The sequence below is a fragment of the Hoplias malabaricus genome, chromosome 12 (assembly GCF_029633855.1).
Source record: "Hoplias malabaricus isolate fHopMal1 chromosome 12, fHopMal1.hap1, whole genome shotgun sequence".
Lineage (NCBI taxonomy): Eukaryota > Metazoa > Chordata > Actinopteri > Characiformes > Erythrinidae > Hoplias > Hoplias malabaricus.
In genome coordinates, this window is record NC_089811.1 from 19,988,310 (window position 1) to 20,013,830 (window position 25,521).

Consider the following 25,521-nt stretch of genomic DNA (forward strand, 5'->3'; position numbering starts at 1 on the left):
AATGTAAAGGACAGGTGCTGTGTTCAAAAGTAGTAAACTAAAACTAAAATGGAGAATTTTTGGACAGCATCGATACAGACAGAGACCCTGTCCAGATGATAGCCTCTTTAACAAATGAATTCTCTTTTACCATAATACGCCAATGCCATATAATAAAAACCTGCTACTGTAATGTACTGCAAGAAATTCATGATTCAAATTTTTTCTTCTTTATCACTCAGCACTACCTTGATCCCAACAATTTCCATTAGCTTCACTGAACATGTGGGGCAAGATACAAAATGAATGACAAAACGAGCTGGGTGCAGTAAGTGAGTGTGAGGCAAAGAAAAAGAGAGAAGCTAAGAAGAATTCCAGAGCTGACCGGTTTTCCCTTAGGAACTGTCATTATCTATCAAATGAAAGACAAACTCCAATGGGTGGGAAGAAGAAGGGAGGGGGGGGAATAAGTGTCCACCAAACCTCTTTTATTACTCATTACTCACTGAGAAAGACTCATGTTGAGGCCTGACCTGCTCTGAGGGAGGCAAATTTGGACTCTTGTAGTCAGGACTAAAAACAGTGCCCTACTTATGGACGAGAGCACAGAAAACGCCAAACACAACAATAATAAAATGTATGTAAATCTATACAGTCCCACACACACATTTATCACAAATCATGTGCACAGGCTCAGGCTAAAGTTGCTCTAGTCCTCTTTGACCCTGCTGCATCATCTCTAGAGGAAATAACAGTAACAATAATACATCTATTATTTTTGCTGCTGTGTCTGCATAAAAATAAGTAGCCCATTACTGCAAAGTCAGAGCAAATAAACATTTTTAAACATTTTGTTAAGCATTCTTCAATGTGACAAGGTAATGAACATTAGCATTCAAAACTTATATTGTTGTGTTGTAAGGGTTCTGGGAGCCAGGGCCGAATACATCATAACCCTAAAGGGTGTTCATATCTACTGCAGGCACAGCAGAGCATGCATGGCAAAAGTCATGTAATTGCTTAAACATACCCAGACTGGGCGAAGACACAAATGCATACTGATCACTCATTGTAAACCCTCCTCAAAAGGGAAGAGGCTGTAAGGACAGACAGTGAAGAAAAGTCACTGTAATACCCTTCATTTCAGAGGACATTGTTGGTGTAAACTTTTGGCCATACATTTTTATGCCTACATTTGTGATCATTCTTTATTAAATGATCATGAACATAACTTGAGATACAAAACCAAAATAAAATAAGTAAATACAGGCCTCAACTCAATCTTTTTACAGCATCCATTTTTATGATGTGGGATAAATGAAGGGGCAACCATAATTTTTGGCCAAGCTAAGCAGCTTAGAATTACAAAATGTAGTTGTTTTAATAAGTGCCACATTACTTCTCATTTTTGACTTGCTCTGGTGTAAAAAGTATGTGGTCACCAGGGATACTGACAAATGAATTATAAACAGCAAGTCATGCGGACGGTCCAGCGCTACAGCTCACGCACCGTCCTGAGTCTACAATAGGTCTGAATCAGTCTTAAGGGACCAACTTCACAATCTCACGTGGTGGGGTTTTTCGAGGTGGAGGCCTGATGTAAGTGGAGATCGAGTCGGGGACTGACTGTATATGTATGGATCATGTGCTAAATGAATGTAAAGGTATGGAGTTACATCTAAAGCCCTATTCAGACGGGATTAGTTTTACCTGTGGACGTGGGGTTAATTCATTATTACCAGAGTATCTCAGTAGTTTTAATCCCATCCGAATAGACCATTTCAAATCCAAAAAACAACCTGTAGGTATGTTTTGTCCACACTAGTAGCCTCCATATGTGTGGAAATCAAGTAGCCCCTACCATCTCTGTTACTTTCACAACAATTTCTTATCCAGTGTGAATCCACCATAAACATTACTGAAATCTTGAGGAAAATTACATTACCCCAGCTCCCATGCAAAACTAATCCCATCTGAATAGGGCTTAAGCCACTTTTATGGTATTGGGTGATTTTTTATTTAATTGATGACCAGATTAAGCCTTTCAGCTCCAATATGCCTCAGCTATTTTTTCCAAAGCTTGATTTGGGCCTACATTATCTGGATCAAGAACCACTGTTCCATGCTTAAACATTGTAAACATAATATAGGTAGACATTTTTACAACCGAAAGTATAAATGAGACTGTAAAGCTCAAAAAGCAAAATAAATTTGCTCTTTGATCTGGTTCAAGATAAACTCAATAATGTGAAACTAAAAGTGTGCTGTGTCTTGTTTTATTTTAATAATCTCTAAAATATAAAACTATTTACAAATAAAATGTTTATTTGTCCTTAGTTAATCTGCCATGTTTTTCATGATTCTGGTACATGCTAATGGGGAGGGTGGCTTTTTAGGTTAAAGGCAACAGACCCTCAAATTTTCTGTGTACATGTCCTCATCATATGTGCATCATTTTTATATGCATAGAACATAGGTTTCTTACATTGAATTAAGTCTTAAACATAGACTTAAAACTCAAAAAAGCTTCACCGGTGGCTTTAAATGTGTATGAAAAGATGATACTATCACAATAAACTACGCCAAATTTTGCTTTTTAGATAATATTATGAAGTAAAAAAACAAAGAACTACATCACAGAATTCACAAAATCGCTGTATGTGAAACTTTAAACACATGTTCATAGCTTTTAAAGCTGTGGCCCTACTGGTTCTTTTCTGCATGTTCCAAATTATCAAATATTAAATAAACAAAAACGTTCATTACATTTATCAGATTTCACACTCCCCTAACTGGCACCACAATTTAAAACTGCAGTCCAAGAATACATGTCTGGAAAACTGGCCTAAGGAAATCTGCATATATATCATCATATTATAAATATGCACTGTCATTCTAACACAGAAACAGAAAGTGGTGATTCACCACGGTGTTGAAACCTATTCTAAAACTTGGCATGATCCATGATTGAGTAACCAACCTTTACTTGTCTCTTGTAAAATATTTTATTTCTCTTCCTAATACCTGTGTTACATGTAGTCATTTTGTCACATCAGGTGCCTTCTGGATTGTTAACATTTCTATCTCTCTGCAGCATCAACTTACACAAACTTTGCGCAAATTAACCACATATAAGCAATACAAGACATGTGCTCTGTGCTTCTTAAATCTGGGAAAACCTAATATGTTCCTGCTTATACACCAACTTCTAAATAGCTCTGAAGAGTTGTTGTGGAACTGATTCCTTAGCTCAGGTGTGTTGAGAGTAGGGACGCATAAATATCATTTTTTGTATGTGTATGCAAAGTATGTGTATTTTTGTATTTGCCGATACCAATGCTTACTTAGATTTAAGCAGTCAGGAGCATTGTGTAATAGTCTAGTTATTAATTAAAACATATTTGATTAATTAAAAAACTTTATTGTTCATTTCTGGAACTGTCCATCTTTTATTTAGCATTTTGCCACATTCCACTACCAATAATTTGAATTTCCCTTTGGGATCAATTAAATATCTATCTATAACAGTGGCGGATGCTGGTCTTTCAAGGAGGAGAAGCTCAATTTCGGCCTACATCATAAAATGTGTCGGTTTATTTATACGTAAAATCTACCCCCCATTCCTTTTTAAGAAAATGATCTGTGACCCTGTCGGACCAATAAGGCGTCTTTTCCAAGGACTTGACTAGTGTCCTCTCAATGGCCAGCAGAGCTAGGCTGCTTAAACGGTCTTGGCCCATGTGAAGTGTGTCCGCCTGTGAGTGCTTTGTGACAGTGGAGGGGCTCAGCAGCACCCACTGGACAGAAACTGCGATAGAAGTCAGAAAGAGTGATAGAAGTCAGTCTCCAAACACAAGCAGCTACAAAAAACCCACCAGAAATAGAAGCTCAATTTGTCGCTAGTCGTTTTTAACAAAGAAAATGCCGCTAAGAGGATTAAGAAAGTCTGGTTCAACTCAGAACAGAATGAAAATGTAATTCTTCCACGGATCTTTACACCAAAGGGTAATCGCTGATTCGCTCATTTCGCTGTCAATCAAATAGGGATTCAGCCTCAGACAGATCATCCAATCATCATGCAGAAGCTGAACGTCTGGGCCAGACGAGGCCAGCCCACTGCCTCATAGACACCCAGAGATGCTGAGCGTCCGATGGGCGGGACAAAGCCCAGCATTTATCCAATGACTCGTCTCGTTTCACTGCACTTCGCTATTGAACTCTGTGGACACTGTTTAAATCACTGCGGGAATGATTGAGAGGAAAGCCGCGTCTTTACCAGTGATAAGAAGCTGATTCTGAACAAAAGTTGAGCGCGTTGTAGTGCATATTTATTCAATGACATGTACACACAACAGGTTATATTTGATCACTTATTTTTTGACATTTTAGGGGAAGCTGAGATTCCCTTGCAGTCTTAGAGCAATCGCCTCTGATCTATAAATTAGTAACATGAGACAAAACAAGCTCTTGATATGCATTTGCACAGTGTTGTGCATTTTTTGGTAAAACAGTTTCCATTATACTCTGTACTTGGGAGTGTTTATTTATTGGCAGTGTTTATTTAAGTGCAGCAGCATCACTGATTTTGAAATAATTCCTGATCGCCGATATTTTGATTTGTATGCTCATTAGCGCAGCAAGGCACAAGGTATGGGATGCTGGTATCGGATCCTCGTTTGCGATTACGAGTACGAGTAAATGAACATGGTATCAGGCAAATACCCAATACCAGTATCAGTATTCATGCATCTCTAGTTGAGAGCTTGGCAAAGAGGAAAAGAGGACAAAGAAAAAGAAATAAAGAATAAAAATAAAACAAACAAACAAAAATTCTGGCTGCTGATTGGCTATATAAAATTGATGACCAATGAAAAGCGTATTCTCTGTTTAGTAGCTGTAGTGTATCTGTACCTCTCTCCGGCTGAGGGAGAGCAGCATGTTTCAAACAAATTATTGTCTTAGTAGCGCTCTTTTTTGGAATTAAAGCTTCGCCACAGGTTTCATTTTTGACTTACAATTATCAGAGCAATAGACCTGAGTGCACGCAATAAATGTGCTGAGAACTGCTCCAGCGACATACACAAACAATGGCAGGACAGGACACAGCCTGTGTGTGTGTGAGAGACAACGTGCATAGGTGGGTGCACAGGAGAGATAACAGAGCTGAATGGGACATTTGTGCACCGTTTTAAATGTACTCAGATGGAAACCTGCGCATTATCGGTATACTCTATATAATGATAATAATAATCTTCGCTTTCAAAATTGTGTAAAAAAATATTATGGATTGTATAGATATTTGTGATATCAAGTCACGTTCATGCGACTGCGTTAGAAGCTTGCGCTTACATCACAATATTGCGATACGGCAAAAGTCTTATCGAATTAAAAAACATACGGTGTTATTGAGAATGGTATTATATCACCCACACCAACGTATATCAATATCATGATTAACTGTACATTTTACCACAATTTCAATTAATGAACAATTAGTTTGTTATGGTATTTTTGACCCTCACAGTTCAGTGACGAGACTCGTCCTTTAAATACGCTCCAGTATTAAAGCTAGGATATTTTTTCTAATGTGTTTGGGAGCTTGTTCCTTTCTTTTTTTTTTTGAGCACTGTTTATGTTTGGTGTGTGAATGTGCTTTTCACACATCACATCCAAACCACAGAAACCAAAATGATTAACTTTCAATACAATACTTGCCTAAATATCATGATACCCTTACTGAAACTATACCACTGTGGCGCTCTTTGGAAATACCTACTTCTTAAAGTACCCGGTACTCATTATATGTATTACTGTACCGTTTTTAATGACAAAGTTTTGAGATAATATTGCAGATAATAATGTTGCAATAATGTTGCAGATAGGGGCAGAATCACATGACTACAGCGTGGCAGTGTAGTTTTAAAGAGACAGTACATGAACAGAAAGTGGAGACATCATAAAAAAAATTATATAATCGATATAGATAAGATTATGCCGATTAGATATTCTGGATGTCAATTTCGATTAATTTTCGATCAATTGCCCAACACCACAACTGAACTAATACAGCTAGATCCTAGAAGTGAAGACTTGTAAAATTACATGTTCACAATAAAACACAAAACAAGTAGGCTGCAGCTTTGGCAATGTAGTTTGCAAAGCAGCTTTAGCACATTAAAGCAGATACAAATTTCATCGTACAGTTGTACAATGATCATAAAGCATGCCATTAATTCACTAAACACTGTGCTCACTCCCTGTCCACTGTACTTGACACTCCTAACTTCTGAGACAGTGCCTCATCTGTTGCTGCACAATTTTTGTTGGTCTAGCACTTAATCCGTTGACACAAAATGCTGCCCACAGGACAGTGCTCCACCATGCTAGATTTCTCAGTTAGCCAGGTAACTTAAGCCTAGGGTTGAGAACTGTCCAGTAGCAATGTCCCTCAGCTCTTTTCCCATTGGACAGTTTAAATTAGGTTATCTAGTTAAACTGAGAAATCCTTCGGGTTGGATGATTCTCAATCTAGCAGCGGCACTGAGATGTTCAAAGACTCCAGCACTGTTGTGTCTTATCCACTTGTACGAGCAAAACACTTACTAACACCACCAACACTGTAACACTGAGAATGTGGCACCACCGAAAAAAAATAATTAAATCTGCTCTGTGGTGGTCCTCCGGGGGTGCCTACAATTGACAAACTGGGTCAAATGGGACTAAAAAGTATTCAGACCAACAGATGGACAATTCCTAATTGCAGAACTATAAAGTGATAAGATAAGATAAGATTCTGTGATAAGAGGAGCTAGTAAAACGGACAACAACAGATGGATGTATATCCATATACATTTAACCATAAGTAATCAGAATAAATACTGTCTTACATCGATTATATGACTATGTAGTAGACTATAACGTTACCAGTTTGGTAAATTACCTTGGTACTTAGTGTTAAATCTCTGGCTCACGTGTGAAGGAATATTTTTGCTCTGAACTTGGCAGTTTCATAGCCACATAAAAAGAGAAGCTCCCTTAAACACTAGCTCTCGATTCACAAAACCACATATTACTACACTATAACAATGTATTCTATACGTAGGTGTACTATATACACTATGTGCTGTTGTAACTGTTGTCACGCACTATTTTTTGTCTATGTTCACTATGCTGGGTCGTTGTTTCGGACGCAGACCTAGTCTTAGCTTTAATCATCGAAAAATACTCTGACAGTGTAGATTTTCGTTCAAAATAAACCGATTAATAAGGAAATTAATCCCCACTTCTCCCTGGTTGCCAGCAGAAACACTAGGGCTACAGTTAACGTCCTTCTACTTCGAATCGTCCTCTCCACCTTAAATACTGCAGCGGTTGCATACTGGCGCCCACACGGAGCCCGCGCTGCTGCACGATTTAAGGTGGAAATAAACACTGGAATAATAACCTAACTTTAACTTGGCAAAGTGAACCACCAATGTCATAAACAATTGTCTTGTATAAGATTCACTTTAAAAACAGTTGTTAAACTTAGTGTTTTCTTAAAATGGGAGAGGACATCATCTTAAATCGCTTGAGTACGACACTCACCTCTCTGAGACCACTGAAGTTGTTAGCTAGTGTCTTTTTCTGTCGGTGTTGATCTGAACCCTCCTCTCTCCATCTGTGTGTTTGTGGATGGATTGATAGATAGATAGATGAATAGATGGATGGATAGATGGATGAATGTTAGGCTGGAGGCGCAGAGGAGAGATGCCCCAGGAATAATAAGGGCTGAACTAACGTTAGCGGACAGACTAAATGGGTCAGAGCTCCAGAGCATTAGTAACAGCTCTCCAAAGGAAGACTCTCTCGTCCGTACAGGGCCGGGCCGAGCTCTGACCCTACGCGAGCACCGCTCCTCTCTACGGGGCTCCTGCAGCACTCGGTCTACCCTATCCTCCACCGTCAAATCTGAGGTCTCTCACTCTCCCGTTCCGCAGCCATCTTCTCTCAGACACACATATACACACAACACACCCACACGCAGGGGACGTGCTGACGTCCTGAAGAGCGCCCGTTTCACCGCAGCGATAACACTGCCGCACAGTGGAGGAACACACTCACTACACCCCAACACTACAACACATACACTACACCCCAATACTAGAGCACTCACAGTACCGCCCAGCGTAGGAACACACTCACAACATCCCAGTAGTACAACACATTCATTCATTCATTCAATTCATTTTCTCTAACCCTAAACCTAACACTACCTTATAATTATCAAGGAGCGCGGTGGGTGTGAATTCTACAGGGAGTTATTGGGCACAAGGCAGGAACACACCCTGGATGGGGCACCAGTCCCTTGAATGCCTACTGCATATATTCTACACCCCAACCTTACAACACACACACTAAGAAATACAAATGCATCTTGACAGCACAGGGGGATATTCCACAAAGCAGGATTTCTCAGTTAGCCAGCTAACTTAAGCTCTAAGTTGAGGACTGCCCAATAGATATCAACCTCAGCTCTGTTCCAATTGGACTGGCATGACTTTGGGCTTAAGTTAGTTGGTTAACTGAGAAATCCTTTATGGGATATCCCCCAGCACTCACACAGCTGCCCAGAGGAAGAACACACCCACAACATCCAAACACACACACTGAGAACCACAAACACTACAGCACTCACACCACTGTCCATGAAGCAGGATTTCTAAGTTAGCCATCTAACTTTTTATTATTTGTACATTGCGCAAGTCAAATATGTTGACAAAGATTTTAGTTTGAAAATGATACAACAAAATAAAACTAACCTGCTGCCACATCAGGCTAATGGTTTCTTTATTTGGTCAGGTTTTGCACTCTTGAAATGCTGCTACAATTTAAAATATAGCTGTTTGTTATTCATTGTATAGTGCACATACAGAGGGAATACTTAATTCTGTACTGTTTCTACATAAAAACTGCTAGGTTGCTGAGTGTGGCACGTGTCAATAACAGACATAAAGCATATTGGGCTTCACATATGCGATACCACAGCGAAACAGCGTGATGTGCATTGCCTGTGTGAAGGGCTATGCGGATTAATATAACAGCGCATTGTGCCATTTTATACGTATATTCATGTTGCGGCGTGTTTACAGTGTCTGCTTTGAAATTAGCTTAAAGCCCCTGGTGACCCATTTTGAATTTTTTTTCTGTATGATTCCAAACTTGAGCATTATTGCTTTCCTCTCAATGTAGAATAGGCAGTCCTAAAAGTGCACAACGCTTATGTCACTATTACCCTGACCAATCACAAGGCTACCATAGCCACGCCTCCTCTCTGAGTCAAAGAGACTGGTGACTTGAAGCTTGTGAGTGAGCTAGCTATCCAGCTACCCACCAAAACCCACTCTGTCAGCAGTGCAACACAGGATCACAAACACTACATTCCAACACTACAGCACTCGCACTGCCACTCAGTGGAGGAACACATATTACACTAGGGTGTTTTCATACCTGAACATTTTAACTGAACCAAGGGCCTTGTTTTGTTGTTTTGTTTCTATTTGACACTGTAGGTTTTGGTTTCACGCTGCAGTTTAGCAAGCCCTAAACCATGGTCATTAACTTCATGGGCTGTGTCTCCTCATACTGGACACTGATTTACTTACTTTTTTACCAGCTCGTTATGCAGACTTGTGCTTTCACCTTAGAGGAGCACTAGGTTGTGTGATTAACTTAAAATTACAGCTTAAAAATTATTGTAAGCCTACATTGACATGTAATAAAGAAATACATATTAAATTAAGCTTTTGCATATAAAGTAATTTTTTAAATATATTAATTCCTTCATTGTCTGTAACTGCTTATCCAGTTCAGGGTCGCGGTCGGTCTGGAGACTACCCGGAATCACTGGGTGCAAGGGAATCATTGGGCAACACACACACACACCTAGGGACACTTTTGAGTTGCTACTATGAGAGGAAACCGGAGCACCCGGAAGAATCCCATGCTGGCACAGGGAGAACACACCAAACTCCTCACACACAGTCACCCAGAGCAGGACTCGAACCCACAACCTCCAGGTCCCTGGAGCTGTGCGACTGCGACACTACCTGCTGCCCTTTAAAAATATATAAACTGTAAAAAGAATTCTGATCAAAGCAAAAAATCCACTCAGATCTCTCCATCTCCCTTACCCTGAGCAAGGGTGGCCTAAACATCATCTGGAGTTTATTCACAAGAGTGTAGCTGATGGAAACACGATGCATTTGGAATGTTTGGATGGAAAACCAGCTTGTGTGGATTTAGAGTGGATGAATGTGAAGTGATGCATTCTAGAGAAACTAACATTTGAATGATTATTTGTCTGGGAAATTTGATGAAGTATCTTACCCTTAAACATTCTTTGACAGATATAACAAGACATAAATGGAATACATGGAACCAGATTTTCTGTATATATTGCAGAACTCTTAGCTGTAATTACTTGGTAGTACATGCAATCTTTTCTTAGCTTCATTTTGTTAAAAAGTACGGAATTAAAAAGTAGGAATTGTTACATTGAAACAGGACGTGGCACTACATGTAGTGTCACTACCATACAGCTTCATGGTCCAAGGGCTCAATCTCTGCTTCAGGTCACTGTCTATGAGGTGGTTGTTCTCTCTGTGTCTGCATGGGTTTCCTCTGGGTGTTCTAGTGCCCTCCTGCCCTTAGCTGTGGGAAATAGGTAAGTGTGAGTGACTGGGTAAATGTGCGATGCCCTATGATGGATTGTCACCTCATATAGGGTGAGTTCCTGCCTTGCTCTCAATGATTCCAGGAAGGGACAAGACCCACCATGACACTAAACAGGATGAAGCAGCTACAGAAAAGGAATCAATTAATAAATTAGTTGTTACATGTTTATTTTTTATGCTAAGTTGTTTGTAAATATCATAATACAATATATTACTCTATTTTATATTACAATAGATACATTCCAGTACATTTATTTACGTTTATAAGATTTTTGTATAGCCTTAATACAAAGATCAAACATAACATTATGACCCCCTCCCTGTTTCCACACACATTGTCTATTCTCTCAGCTTCATGGACCATACAGGAAGATTTTGTTGTTTACAAACAGTGTGACAGGTGGTAAACAACGTATGCAGAACAACAGATGGGCTACAGTTTGTAATTGTATAAATACAAAGTGCTCCTATGTGATCATTGGGGCTGGGAGAATGGACATTGAGTGTCGAAATAAGGAGGTGGTCATAATGTTATGTTTGATTTTCTTTTGGTGTTAGAAAACAACCCATTTAATTAGTAATATTGTTTTAAATCAGAAAAGAATATTATAATAAATGTATTGAGTTGAAATAGGTTAGTGCAGTTTTATTGACTATGAGGGGTGTAGAAATATGTGGTGGAGGATGGATGGTGGATAAGGCCTCTTGTTCTGCTTTGATTGCCTCTCCTGAGGTTTGTAGTGTCCTTACTGCCTCCTCACATCTACTAAATCAGTGTGAGGTAAGGCTTACCTGTGAAACCACCAGAGAGTGGGCGCTATGGTAACCAGCATCACCTGTGTTACACAAGTGGGCTGTATTTGTTTATATCTGGAGGGACTTATGAGGCCAAGCAATGAGTGTGCTCAGTTAGAACCACACACACACACACACACACACTATACAGATCTTTTCAGATGGAGGAATATGTGTGCATGCATGAGGAAATGTTCTGACATTTTGTTATCATTTTCAGTGTCATGCTCAATCATTTTTGCCTCTACTAATTAGTATTGGCTCTCCACTGTAAACGAGAATGAATCATTGGACTAAACTTCTTAACTGGCACCGCATGCAGAAGAATGGAAAAGTGCAACAAGAGAAAGCACAGGCTCAGGGAGAAGAGAAAAATAAAGAGGAGCAGGAAAAAGTGAAGTAAGTGTTTGTAAGTTGGTGTCTCATTACATTTGGTTTTAGAAAGAGCACAACTAGTTGGTTTCCATTCCACCATGTTATTGCTTAAAGGGGATGTTGTAGCCAATCTGATTTGCTTATGTTCAGAAGCTCAGCATCTATTAAGGTAGAATGTTTGAGGAAAAAACTTTGTTTGTACATGGTTGAACTTTAAACTGTCTGTAAGGATTTATTCACATTACCACATAATTTCATTACACAGTTAGTTATATTCTGAAGATATTTCCAAGTAATCAGAAACAGCAGAAATAAGTCAATATTACTCACTGGAGCAGGAATAGAGCACCATTCTTATCTCGATTCATGCTTTTCAACATTTGGAGTTTTCTCCGTTCTCTTCTACAAAAATCCAGATGCCTTTTCACTGACATGAGCACAGAGAAAGCCTAGAATACCCGTCCGTGGTACTTTGCTTTATGAGCTATTTACGGACACTGGGTCTTCATAAAGACATTAGATCAGTTTCGGGCACAAAAACAGACAGGAGAGCTAACAAATGGTGAGAAAACCTCAAATTTCACATATTTTGATTAACATTGTGAATGTCGCATTTAAGAATAGAGTGAGTTTCAAGCCCAGTTTTTTCCACTTGGAAATATTTGTAGCACTGTGCATGAGATAAACATGGGGAATTAAGTTGTGAATTATAGTGTTATCCACTTTAATGTTATAAATAATTTTGGAAACTTGTTCATGCATCATTTCTTCTTTTTGCTGTACCAACACCCTCTGCTCTACTTAATATAGTTTGTTTGGGCAACAGAAATATAAAAAAAAGCTTTTTTATATAGGACTACAAAAAGGATACAATTACAGCATCCAAATATTGTACGAAGGACTGGGGCCTTTAACCTGAGAATAAAATGTTTCCTTGAAAAAAAAAAATAATTAAGAAAAATCATATCTATTTCTCATTGTCATCTTAACCTCTCATATGTTTCCCTCTTCTTTCTTGGTTTCTATTTATTTTCTTCAGACTCTCTCTGTCACTATCTGTCTCAGTTATGTTCTCTTTCTCACAGGGACTTCCCTCATTCTGACTCTTCTATAATGCCTCTTTTTCCCTCTTTGTGCTCAGACTGGCACACCACAGCTTTTTTCTTTTCTACTTTTTCTTAACTTCAATTTTTGATTTGTGTTCTCTGTGGAATCTTGAATTGGATGAACCCTGCAGTGTGCCCTGCTTAATAAATACCTGTGCTAATAAAACAATAACAAAAACAACAAGGCATAGCTGAAAATGAGAGGAAGACAAAAGAAATATAGGGGCAGGAGCCTCTGAACTTTCATAACAATTATTCATTCATTATCTGTAACCGCTTATCCAGTTCAGGGTCGTGGTGGGTCCAGAGCTTACCTGGAATCATTGGGCGCAAGGCAGGAATACACCCTGGAGGGGCCGCCAGTCCTTCACAGGGCAACACACACACGTTTACTCTCACACACACATATACGGGCACTTTTTTGAGTCGCCAATCCACCTACCAACGTGTGTTTTTGGACTGTGGGAGGAAACCGGGGCCATAGCAATTATATATATATATATAGTAATTTTCCATTGGATCAGCAAATGATTCCTCTGGGTGGGTAATGCCAATCCAAGCCCATGCAATGACATGCCCCTGTTGAGGAGTGGCCACAAACTTGTTTACATTAACACTGAACAATTACAATTACAGATTGTAGTCCAACTGTTTCTCTGCATACTTTCTTATTCCCATTTCACCCTGATTTTTAAGTCAGGAACCCCTACAGAATCACCACAGAGCAGGTAAGATTTTGCACTGCAGTGACCCTGATGTGGTTGTGATGTGTGTGTGTTGCGCTTGTATGAGTGGATCAGACACAGTAGGACTGCTCAAGTTTTCAATGTCCTTAGTGTCACTGAGAATAATCCACCAACCAAAAATACTTAGCCAACAGTGTAACAATCTGCCAGAACTCAATACTGTTTCTGATATGAACCCACTGTAAACAGTGAATAAACCATGACTCTGTCTTGTCTCTAACCATTTATATCTGATGCTGGTGGTGAATTCAGCCACAGAAATGCTGAAACCGAGCACCCCTGCATTTGTCATTATCACAATATCGCATTCTACTAACAGTTCTTCCAAATGAAGGCAGTATATATTAATTTGCTGACTGTATCAAGTTTGCCTCACACTGCCACCAGTAAATAGTGCAAGTTGACAAAACAGCTAACACAAGCATAGGATCTAGCTTTAAATTATGATGGATACAATGATGTCTCTTGTTAAACAAGCCATGGGTTGTATATTTGTAACATATTCTAAGCGACCAATAATTTTAAAAAGCCCTTGCTATTAAGCTGTGTTGAGGTTTAGGCTTGTGTGTTAAAATATAGGCAGTGTCACTTAAATGTGACTTTTATGATTTTAATCGTAAAACTTTTGTTATACAATTCTGAGGGTGTTTCTTCAACATCTGCTACGTCTCCAGTCTGTTTGGGTGCTCAAAACCAGTCTAATGTGTTTATGAAGCCAAGGTGGCAGTAAATTTATAGAAAAACAAATGGCCTCAGTCAGGTATGCTAGCCTTTCTCTTTTACTCTGTTCTTGGCAGAGAAAAGGTATCTGGAGTTTTTTAGGAGAGAAAGTTGAAAACTCCAAATATTGCTTTTTTGGTTTCAGACAGCAAACATATGCAATGTAATATGGAGTTATTATAACAACTCAATCTCTCCCGCTCTCTCAGTTGGAAGGAGTGGGTAATAGATCCCTCAGGAGAATTTTACTATGGTTGGCTGCAAGTTATGATCTTTCCTGTCATCTACAACTGGGTTATCATTATCTTCAGGTGAGAAAAAAGATTTGTAAGTCAGGTTTTACTGTGATATTATAGACACCTTTGATAGGTCAGACCATGAATCCATAATGCTGATCTATAGGATCTACTTCTGTTAGTAAAGCTGTTAAAATGCAGAGGAATCTGATCCTGGATCAGCATTTCTACTATAAGAAAGCTTTACTGATATGGGCCAATGTCTCTAAATGGTAGTCGTCACTTGAAAACTGTAACTGCTCTTTTTAGATGTTTAAACATGCCTGTAATTACCCTAAACTCTTGTTATCATTGTAAAGGGCATGTTTTTATGAAGTGCAGAGAACATATCTGGCAGTTTGGCTCATCTTAGACTACATCTCTGACCTGATCTATGTGGCTGACATTGTTGTCCAAGTCCATACAGGTAAGTGTAAAAAATAAACCAACAAATGTGTCTATAAGTTTGCTATTACAAGGTTAATGCATGTCAAATAAGTTGATATAATTGTTTAATATTATATTTCCCGACACACACTGATTTAATCAGAACTCAAAATTCAAGATGCAAGATTACATAAAAACAAGATGTCTGTCTTTCAAATTATGTATATGCTATATTATGTATAACTCATGATAGAGCTGGATGATACGGCAAAATTTATATTACCACATATTTATAAATTTCAGTCTATACAATAATATTCATATATCAATATTTAAAATCAAATAACAGTTTAGAAATTTTTTACAGACCATAATTGTTTTGGACACTCGCTTGTCTTGGTTTTGTCTCTGTAGACAAAGAAAATAAAACAATGAAGTGTACCGTTCAACAATATAATATTAGGACAGAAGTGGTTTTGGGCAAGGGACTGTGAGCCTGCCGCCATTGCTGAACAATTCATAGAAGAATCACGGAACTGAGAGCAGGGCCTTGTAATGAACGTCAATCAGTGACAGATACTGTAAACAATGTATATTGAAATATTGGAATGGGGTTTAAAAATCATATCACCTTTATTACATAATTTTCTATCATGATTACTGATATATTATTGTCCATACCTTGTTCAAGATGACCAGAGGCAACAAATTAAAAATGTCAATTTTGATTTCTGGTTTCATTTAATTTGTCCTCAACCCTTTATGAGTCATTTTACCAGACAGTTTTTGAAATATATAAAAATCATATTTTCAAGTTGTATTATTGGGAAAATACATCTTTGTTGTGATGTGATTTTCATAGCTTCCTTATTCATTTGTAAGTGCTTTGCTGGTGTTTATCTACTGATCATGGATGTGATACTGATATACTGATACTGGATGTGTTGTTATTTCTGTTTTGTGTTCCACAGGGTTTCTGGAGCAGGGCATTCTGGTGAAGGATCAATTAAGCCTGAAAAAACGCTACCTGCGCACATCCCGGTTTCTATGGGACATGGCCTCGCTGCTGCCGACTGACCTGCTGTACCTGAAGCTAGGGATCCACACCCCTCTACTGAGGGTAAACCGTTTCCTGCGGTCACCCCGTATGTCTGAGTCTTTGGACCGCATGGAGACCCGCACAGCCTACCCTAACATCTTCCGCATCGCCAAGCTCATGATCCTCATTTTTATCCTCATCCACTGGAATGCATGTATTTACTTCTCACTCTCCAGCTACATTGGTTTTGGTACAGACAATTGGGTATACCCCAATATCTCAAACCCCGAATTAGCTTCCCCAAGGCATCAGTACTTCTACTCTTTCTGGTTCTCCACCCTGATCCTCACCACAGTGGGGGACACCCCTCAGCCATCTTGTGAGCCAGAGTATCTTTTCATGATCGCCGATCTGCTGATTGCAGTGCTTGTGTTTGCCTCCGTTGTGGGGAATGTAAGCAATGTGATCATGAACCTACAGAACCGAGATAACATGTTCTTTCCTAATCATGAGTTGGTGAAGAGCTACCTGCACAGTCGAAAGATCAGCAAAGAGCTGCATAACCGCGTTAATGGCTGGTACCAGCATCTGCACATCAACAAGTGCGTGTGCAGGCTTTGGAAATTGTCATGTTTGTCTGCTTTCAGTGTAACTGCTCCATAAGAATTAGTACATATCACTGTACTGATTCCTACAATTTACAGTTACAATCAGAAATATTCAATCCCCCAAATACTTAAGGGATTTATGAATTTTCAGAGAAAGGATCTCCTTTAGATGATTTTTTTTTATGATCTGACAGATATATAAAATCAGACAAGAAAATGTATGCTATTCAACCCGTATATAATATTTTTTTTAAGCTTTCTGATAGATAGATATATGGCCTAAAGTGGAGCTGAAACATAGTTGAAGTTATGTAATAACATAATTCAAGAGCCAGGTACCCTCCCCTCAACCATATTTATACCCTGCAAACTCACATTTCTGCCTCCACCCTGTCACTGGGTTCCTCCCATTGCCTAAAAACACACGTTGGTGGATTGGCGATTCAAAATGTCCATAGGTTTGAACGTGTGAGTAAATGTGTGTCTCTCCCTGTGAAAGACTGGCACCCTCTCCAGGGTGTGATCCCGCCTTGCCCTCAGTGATTCTAGGTAGGTTTGGACCCATCGTGACCCTGAACTGCATAAGTAGTTACAGACAATGAATAATTGTTTAATGTAGTATATTGTCTATTTATAATACTTCTGTTCATTTATTTTTTTATTTATCTATATTATTTGTATTTATTTATCTTCCTATACATACTGTATCTATGGAAGTTAGAATAGTTTGATAACCCTTGACTTCTTCTTGGAACAGAAAGATCACAAGAGAGAATGAAATCTTGCAGCAGCTACCAGTCACTCTGCAGACGGCCATCGCTGTGAGTGTGCACCTTCCGACACTCTCCAAAGTGACCATCTTCCAGAACTGTGAGAGTAGCCTGCTGGAGGAGCTGGTACTCAAACTCACTCCCCAGGTCAGAGAGGAGGGGGCAAGTGGTCAGAAGTTACATTTACATTAATGGCATTTAGCAAATGTTCCTATCCAGAGTGAGCCATTTTAATCATGTAACAGGTGTTTTACCTGAGGACTCTGACTCTTACACCTATATTCTCGTAGGTCTACAGCCCTGGAGAGTATGTCTGTAGGAAAGGAGATGTGGGGCATGAGATGTATATCATCAAAGAAGGAAAACTGGCTGTGGTGGCAGATGATGGGGTCACTCAGTTCGCTGTCCTTGGTGAAGGAAACTTTTTTGGAGAGATCAGTATCCTGAACATCAAAGGTAAAAACATTCAACAAATTACCTGGCCATAACACATGTAGGAACTTGCTGGATACCCTGAAACCATTGGGTATTAAAGGTGACATATCATAGCCAGAGATACAGTTCTCTGGGGTCCTAATGAAATATCTGTTGGTCAAAAATCCAAAAAGATTGAGCACCACAACACTCCTCATATCCTGTTTTATCAGCCCTGTTTGGAATGAAGGGTTTGAGCGCCTGTTCTTTTAAATGACAACAAGCCACTGGTCACCCAACCCTAAGTGCAGAACCTCATATTTTAAGCCATTTTTAAATAGTTATATTTCTTCATTATTGTTTTCACAATTTTGTTTAGGTTTTTTTGCAGATCAACCTCACTGTGACTGGAGATACTCATAAGAGGGGAGGTACAATCCAAAGAAATTCTCCATACTTGATATCAGAATGCAAGCAAAATCAGAATGTCTCAATGGCTCATTGTTTCCTGATTTATGTTCCACTGCATGGTACCTACTCTACTTGACTACATATGCTTTTTGGTACCTGGTTTGTTTTCCAGTATACAGCTTTTCCCAAAATATAGCAAGCGTCATAAAAGCAGCATCAAGTCACACATAATCCAACTAATCACGGAAACCGCAGGCCTGGGAAATCCTCAACAATTGTGGCTATAACTTTACTCATTGTGTATTGCGTGTTGCTGTAGCATCAGTTCAGACAAATCAGTTATAGATTTGTTGCACCATCCAGCTCTGTCTGGATTCTTCCACCAGCCACCACTGCGAGGAACATTTCTACCTCTAGAAAGTCAAGTCAAGAGAGTTTGAAATTGAAATCACGTTACTCTCCTCTCCAAAATGCAGTAACATTTAACAAAAATTACAGACTAAATTCAACTAAGCCAAGTATATAAATATATGAAAGTGACCAAACAGAAGACAAGTGCAGGACATACGATACCAGCAGCTCACTGATAGACATACATGAGACAATGGGACACTACCTGAAGACAATAACCTGATTTGGCGGAAGGATAATAGATGTACAAGGCAGTGTAAACAATAGTGCAAAAAAATTGTAATAGAAGTAGGTAGGGTACTGGATGTACAAGGCAGTGTAAACAATAGTGCAAGATAATCGTAATAGAAGGCGGTAGGGTACTGGATGTACAGGACAGAATATACAATAGTGCACAATAATCATAGTAGGAGGAGATAGGATACTGGATGTACAAGGCAGAGTAGACAATAGTGCAAGATAATCGAATAACAACTAAATAAATTGAACAAGTGCATACCGGTTCTATTGAAAAAGTCACAGGTCTGATGAGGAGCTTAAGTGACAGTACCAATATAAACAGAACCGGTGTCAACAGCAGTCTAAACATAGGGATATGAAGCCTGGAGGCTGTTTAAAGTGGTTGAGTGCCTGCCTGATTTTCAAAGTCACAGTTGGGTATTGGTGGTAATTGATGAGGTTCCTGAGTATTGTGTCCGGAGGGTGGGGGGGGCGTAGGGGGGTTGGGGGGTGTGTTGGGGTTGCAGAAGTGGGAGGGAGGGGGGGGGGGGGCAGAGCAGGGAGAGAGTTCAGCATTCTCACAGCCTGATGGATGGAGCTATCCCTCAGTCTGCTGGTCCTATCCCTGAGACTACGCAGTCTCCACCCTGATGGCAGCAGGCTTAAGAAGCTGTGTAGTGGGTGGGTGGGATCACCTGCCAAGCAGAGGGCTTTTCGTAGGAGGCGGGAGCTGTACAAGTCCTGAAGGCAGGGGAGAGAGGTACCAATGAACTTCTCAGCTAACAGCTAACTTCTCAGTTACGCTGAGTTACGCTCACAGTACGCTGGAGGGTTCTGTGGCAGGATGCTGTGCAGGCCCCGTACCACGCAGTAAAACAGCTAGTCAGGATACTCTCAATGGCCCCCTTGTAGAAGGTGATCATTATGGGGGTGGGAGCTCTTGCTCTTCTTAGCTTGCAGAAAAAGTAGAGCCGTTGGTGAGCCTTCTTGGCCAGTGATGCTGTGTTGATGGTCCAGGTGAGGTCCTCTGTGACATGCACAGTGAAGAGTGGTCTTCTCAGTGTTCAGAGAGAGATTGTGAACAGAAGAGGGCTCAGCACACATCCTTGGGGAGCCCCTGTGTTCAAAGTGATAATGCTAGATGAGTTACTGCCAACACATACTGCCTGTGGTCTTCCAGTCAGGAAGTCAAGCAGCCAGTTGCACAGTGAAAAGACCATAGCATAATTTTATGAGCTGCCATTGTGTGCTGAATAAAAACAAATGTGATCACTAGCCTGGACATTTTACAAACAGCTAGCTTGTGCAGGATGTCATGCATTTTGTTGTGATTGACAAATTTCTCTGCCCAAACAAACAAGCAAAGCAAACAAGCCAAGTAGAGCCAAGGCAAGTTGAGTAGGTGCCATGCAGTGGAAAAGTGCCATTAAGCAGCCCACTGACTGAATTGTCAGTTTGTGGGTTAGTGGGCCTCAAATTATTGTACACAGTAGGTCTGCCCTGAATTCCATTTTGAGAATTTGGGAGCTTCTAATATAATATTAGGCACATTTTAAATGATTTATTTTTTATTTATTTGGAGTGGAGCATTGCCTTTATTGATACCCTACAAAACAAATATTTAAATCTCAAAATAAATCTTAAAAACTGAATACCTAACATTGAATGAAAATCCAAACATTTGGGGCCCACTCCACTGAAAGTGTGGGGTTATTTAGTTTGTTTGTTTGTTTTTTATCAAATAAATATGTCATCTTTAATATCACATTTCAAGGGTTGTACAGGAAGAGCAGCTACATTTCTTTCAACTAATTACTCTAAACAAATTTGTCCAACTAGCTAACAGTAAGTGCTGTATATCATCTGATATCAATGATGCTGGGATGCTCTTTGGTGTGGTTGATGTGGATGACTGAATATCACACTTATTTGAGTTTGTTGGACACCCTATTCCAAATCCATGGAAAATTAATATTAAGTTACTCACAGGCAACAAATCTGGCAACCGGCGCACTGCAAACATCCGCAGCATTGGCCACTCAGACCTGTTCAGCCTGTCCAAAGAGGACCTGACAGACACACTGTCTGAGTTTCCAGCTGCCAAGCGCCTGCTAGAGGAGAAGGGCCGGCAGATCCTGACCAAGATGGGCATGCTAGAGAAGATGGATGAAGATGAGGAGAAGAAGGAGAAGACAGAGGACAAGGTGACACGTATGGAGTCCAGTCTGGAGAGTCTGCAGACCAAGCTGGCCAGATTAATGGCTGAGCTAGAGTCCAGTGCCCAAAAGATGATTAGGCGCGTGGAGAATTTGGAGATGCAGACTGAGGGCTGGGAGGGCATTGTGGCTGAGGGAGCATGGAGCGAAACGGAGGGGGAAGAGAGAGCACGGGAGTTGGGGGATGGAGAGGGGGAAAAGGAGGAAGAACCTGAGGGAGAGAGAGGAGTGGGAGATGGGGGAGAAGAAGAGGAGGAAGAGGGGAAGGAGAAAAAGTGATGAAGGGCATGTAAAGAATGAGAAACAAGGCATTGTTGTAAATCACAAATCACAGTACTAATCTAGATAGGACTTTTTAACCATGATCACATTTTTCTAAGTAGTTTAACTAATGTATGTGGTTACACCTTTGTCTTGTATGTTTTCTTGGCTTTAAAACTGCCTTAAAATCCCCTGTTGGGATTATTAAACATAAATTGAATATACAATGTTTGGAATCATTTTCAATTTTGCTAAACGTGACCCTAAATATAAAATATTGTACAGTCTCACTTTTTTCTATTTATATATAAGCAGTGGCATAGCCAAAAGTGGAACTTTAGGTGGGCTTAGGCAAAAGAGGGGTGGAGTTTGTTTTTTTGCTGTTTCTATTACATTAATTTTGTTATGAAGGTACACAATTGGTCCCCAAATGCGTCAATGAGCTAATCAACATGAAACATGCATCGGCATTACACAGTTCACAAGCAGCAACAGTGCTATTTCTATCTTGTATGCTTTGTGATCTCTTGGCTTCCTCTTGCACTCCAACTCAACTGGGTCTTTGTCCAGTTTGGGCAAGCCTGACACACCCATAATAATAATAATAAAAATAATAATAAATGGAATTTTTAAAGCGCTTTTCAGTAACCCAAAAGACGCTGTTACAATCAGATGAACACAAAGACAATCACATTCACAATCAAACAAAACAAGAGGAACAAATAACACTACATAACATACAATGATACAAAACAGGAACAAGGGTAAAAACAAAGAAGGGCTAATCAAGAAACAGAGAGATTAAATGCAGCCGCAAACAGGTGTGTTTTAAGTTTGGATTTAAATAGCGATAGAGATGTTGACTGTTGAATTTCTGGAGAAAGGGAGTTCCAGAGGCGGGGGGCATGTCTGGAGAAGGCTTGATCTCCAAGACTACGCACCTTAGAAGGGGGAATGGTGAGTAAACCAGCTGAGGAAGGTCTGAGAATGCGATTAGGTGTGTATGGTTGAAGAAGGTCCGGTAAGTAAGAGGGAGCTTGGTTATTGAGAGCTTTGTAGGTGAGAAGGAAGATTTTGAACTGAATACAATATTTAACAGGAAGCCAGTGGAGGTTGTGGAGAACTGGGGTGATGTGGTGGTGGGACCGGGTGTGAGTTCTGGACCATTTGGAGTTTATGTAGTAGTGAGGAGCTAATGCCAGAAAGAAGAGAGTTACAATAGTCAAGACAGCTGGAGATGAATGCATGGATGAGGCATTCAGAAGGAGACTGGGAAAGAGAAGGATGGATTTTAGCAATGTTGCGAAGGTGGAAGAATGAGGTTTTTATGATGGAACTAACATGGGAATGAAACGTGAGTGAAGAGTCAAGGGTGACACCAAGATTTCGGACCACAGTGGAGGGGGACAGGGTGACATCAATTGAGAGTGTGAGGGAGCCCGTTTTATTGAGGGTAGATTTGGAGCCAATGAGGATTAGGTCAGTTTTATTACTATTAAGCATCGGTGAATTTTGTGTCATCCAGTGCCTGATTTTTGAGAGACATAGTTCAAATTTGGAGAGTGGTGGGTTGTTGAAAGAATTGGTCCGGAGGTAAATCTGTGTGTCTTTTATATTTTACAAACCCACTGCTGTCAGGTCAACAAAACATGGTGTCTTACAGCCATGGAGTTAAAGTTATATTTTAACAGACCCAAATAGCCCCATTGCCCTTCTAAAAATCTCCATGACCAGAGGCAGAGAAAAATTAGAGGAATTGGCCTTGTGTTTGAAAGCTGGAGGCAGATTAGATGCAGCAACTCTACAGAACAGAGCCAGAGCTGCCTAATTTTCTCCTGAAAAGGAAAGAGCATATAGCATACATCAGTTTCATCAACAGTTCGCAAGCCTCTGCTATGTTGTCACATTTTGTCAATACCTCATTGCCCTCAACAATGATGGAAATATCAGCTGTATCCTCATCTCTGGCAGCTTGAAGGACAAGGATCTTCAGGATATGCAGTGTAGTGTACTCTTTGTTGAATGTCAGCTCTATAATGAAACAGAGAGATTATGTACATGTTCTGTTCACTTCAATATATTTACTTTAAAAATATTTAATGAAAAATTGTAAACTGCAAATTCATTAACTACAGAACTTCAAATGTGGCAAGAATATCACGTTATAGTACAAAGACTATGCTACAACTGATCCTAAAGATCTCATCTAAATAAATTAACCTCCTATTTGCATTTCTCCCTGCCCATCTGCATTTGTCACTGCCCCACTAGTTTTCTTGCTGCAGTCCATCTTTACATAATTACATAAAGAAAATGAATTAGTCCATGTTCAGTTAAATTTGAAAATTTTAACTAAGTACACAGATCCAAAAATAAACTAATTCACACGCTTTTGTTTCTTTTTTCTCTCAATAAATACACACGTGGACAAAATTTTTGGTACACCTCACTTAATGAAAGAAAAACCCACAATGGTCACAGAAATAACTTAAATCTGACAAAAGCAATAATAAATAAAAATTCTATGAAAATAAACAAATGAAAATCCGACACTGAATTTAAACCAATGTGGGTTTTTCTTTCATTACACCAGGGGGTACCAACAATTTTGTCCACATGTGTAGGGTTCTACCTTTTTCAATATAACCTCCTTCAACCCATTAATCACCATCCCAAAATCAGTGCTACTCCCTAACAAAGAATTATGTGGAATTATATTTAAAACATTACATTACACCAAAAACCAGCACTGAGATTGAGAATGTATTTTAATCTACTTATTACTTTGTGTCTTCTTGTGTTTAGGTAGTTTTATTTCTTACAATAGAGTTCTATTTAAATAAAAAAAAAAACTTGTAAAATATGCCATCGAACGACATTACTAAAATTAAAATACTCATGTAAGAGCGCTTGTCATATCATTTAAGAGTTTCCTTAGTCAGAGGAAAAAAAGGAGCTAGGTAAAGTTAAACAGGTTAGTTAAAGTTTGTAATTTGAAAAAAAAAAACGATTCAATATTACGTAACATATAGCATTTGATAGAATAACGTTCATGACATTAACGATGTTAGCTAAATTTAGGCGATACCACTTAGGTATCAAAAAAATAAAAGGTTAAACTGAAATACTTACGGGATGAAGCTGTCCCCTGAGGCCGATGAGAGCTGCTCGCGCCGCGGTCACAGAAAAGAGCGCTAAACGTCATCGTCTTTTTCTTTTGTGTTTTTACAGCGGTTCGCTTCTGCCATCTTCCGTTTTATCATACATTTCATTTTCAGTTCATTCATTTTAAAGCTGTCATTTCAGTCCAGTCGTCTTTAAAAACCTAAATAACTATTTCCTCCCTTCAGCACGGCACTGTCTCCATGTTAACCTGCCCTATTTAACATAATAATTTCTGTCGTTTTCTAAAATATTACAATATTAACAAATCTTACCTATAACTGTATGTCATTTAACAAGTTAAAATAATGATTCTGTTTATTTAACATTACATAGTTTTCCAGACAGTTACCAGTATTTTCTTTTATTTGTAGATGTGGGCCATACGATTAATACGCAGTATTTAATAAAACGCTCTGTTATAGTGTGCTAACTGCAATGACAATCGCCTCGCCAGCCGGCAGTGCCAATGTGCAGCCGGAATTTGGCCAGATTCACGCAGAGACGATAGCCATCCGACAGTGCCGAGCCGGATCGGCCCAGATCTATCTTGCTAGCTGGGGTTTTCAGACTTACCTGGCTGAAGTTTACATTTTCTGTATGTTTTTATTCATTATATTCATTTTTTATTCTAAGGAGAGTCTGAAACTTTTTGCTACCTAACGTGACCACTATAGCCGGAAAATAAATTTGACTGACACACAAAATGACTAATAACAAGTCTGTTATTTTGACATAAAGAAGGAGGTCTTTATAATTCAGGCTGGACCGGTACCTGAGCCAGAACAAAACAACACACAGCAGTGCATATATGCTGATCTACAGACAGCCAATCAGAATGCAACTGGTACAATCCTGACAATGAGGCCAAATTAACGCACTGATTGTTTCAGATTCTCTGTCTACTTGTGG

The 25,521-nt window shown here is 39.5% G+C and overlaps 2 protein-coding genes across 3 annotated transcripts in view; one reads left to right on the forward strand and one right to left on the reverse strand.

Annotated features, from left to right (window-relative positions):
- Window positions 1–7,954, reverse strand: part of fhip1b (FHF complex subunit HOOK interacting protein 1B) — a 52,848-nt gene extending 44,894 nt beyond the window's left edge. For both annotated transcript variants that reach the window (XM_066686242.1, XM_066686240.1), the window contains exon 1: window positions 7,567–7,954. The gene's annotated coding sequence lies outside the window, so the exon portion shown is untranslated. The remainder of the gene's footprint in view (window positions 1–7,566) is intronic.
- A 3,815-nt stretch (window positions 7,955–11,769) lies between these two features.
- Window positions 11,770–21,465, forward strand: cnga4 (cyclic nucleotide gated channel subunit alpha 4). Its single transcript, XM_066641223.1, has 7 exons — window positions 11,770–11,888; window positions 14,646–14,747; window positions 15,032–15,138; window positions 16,070–16,739; window positions 17,503–17,662; window positions 17,806–17,971; window positions 20,960–21,465. The coding sequence occupies exons 1-7, from the start codon at window positions 11,770–11,772 to the stop codon at window positions 21,463–21,465; spliced, it is 1,830 nt and encodes a 609-aa protein (XP_066497320.1).
- The last annotated feature ends 4,056 nt before the right edge of the window (window positions 21,466–25,521 follow it).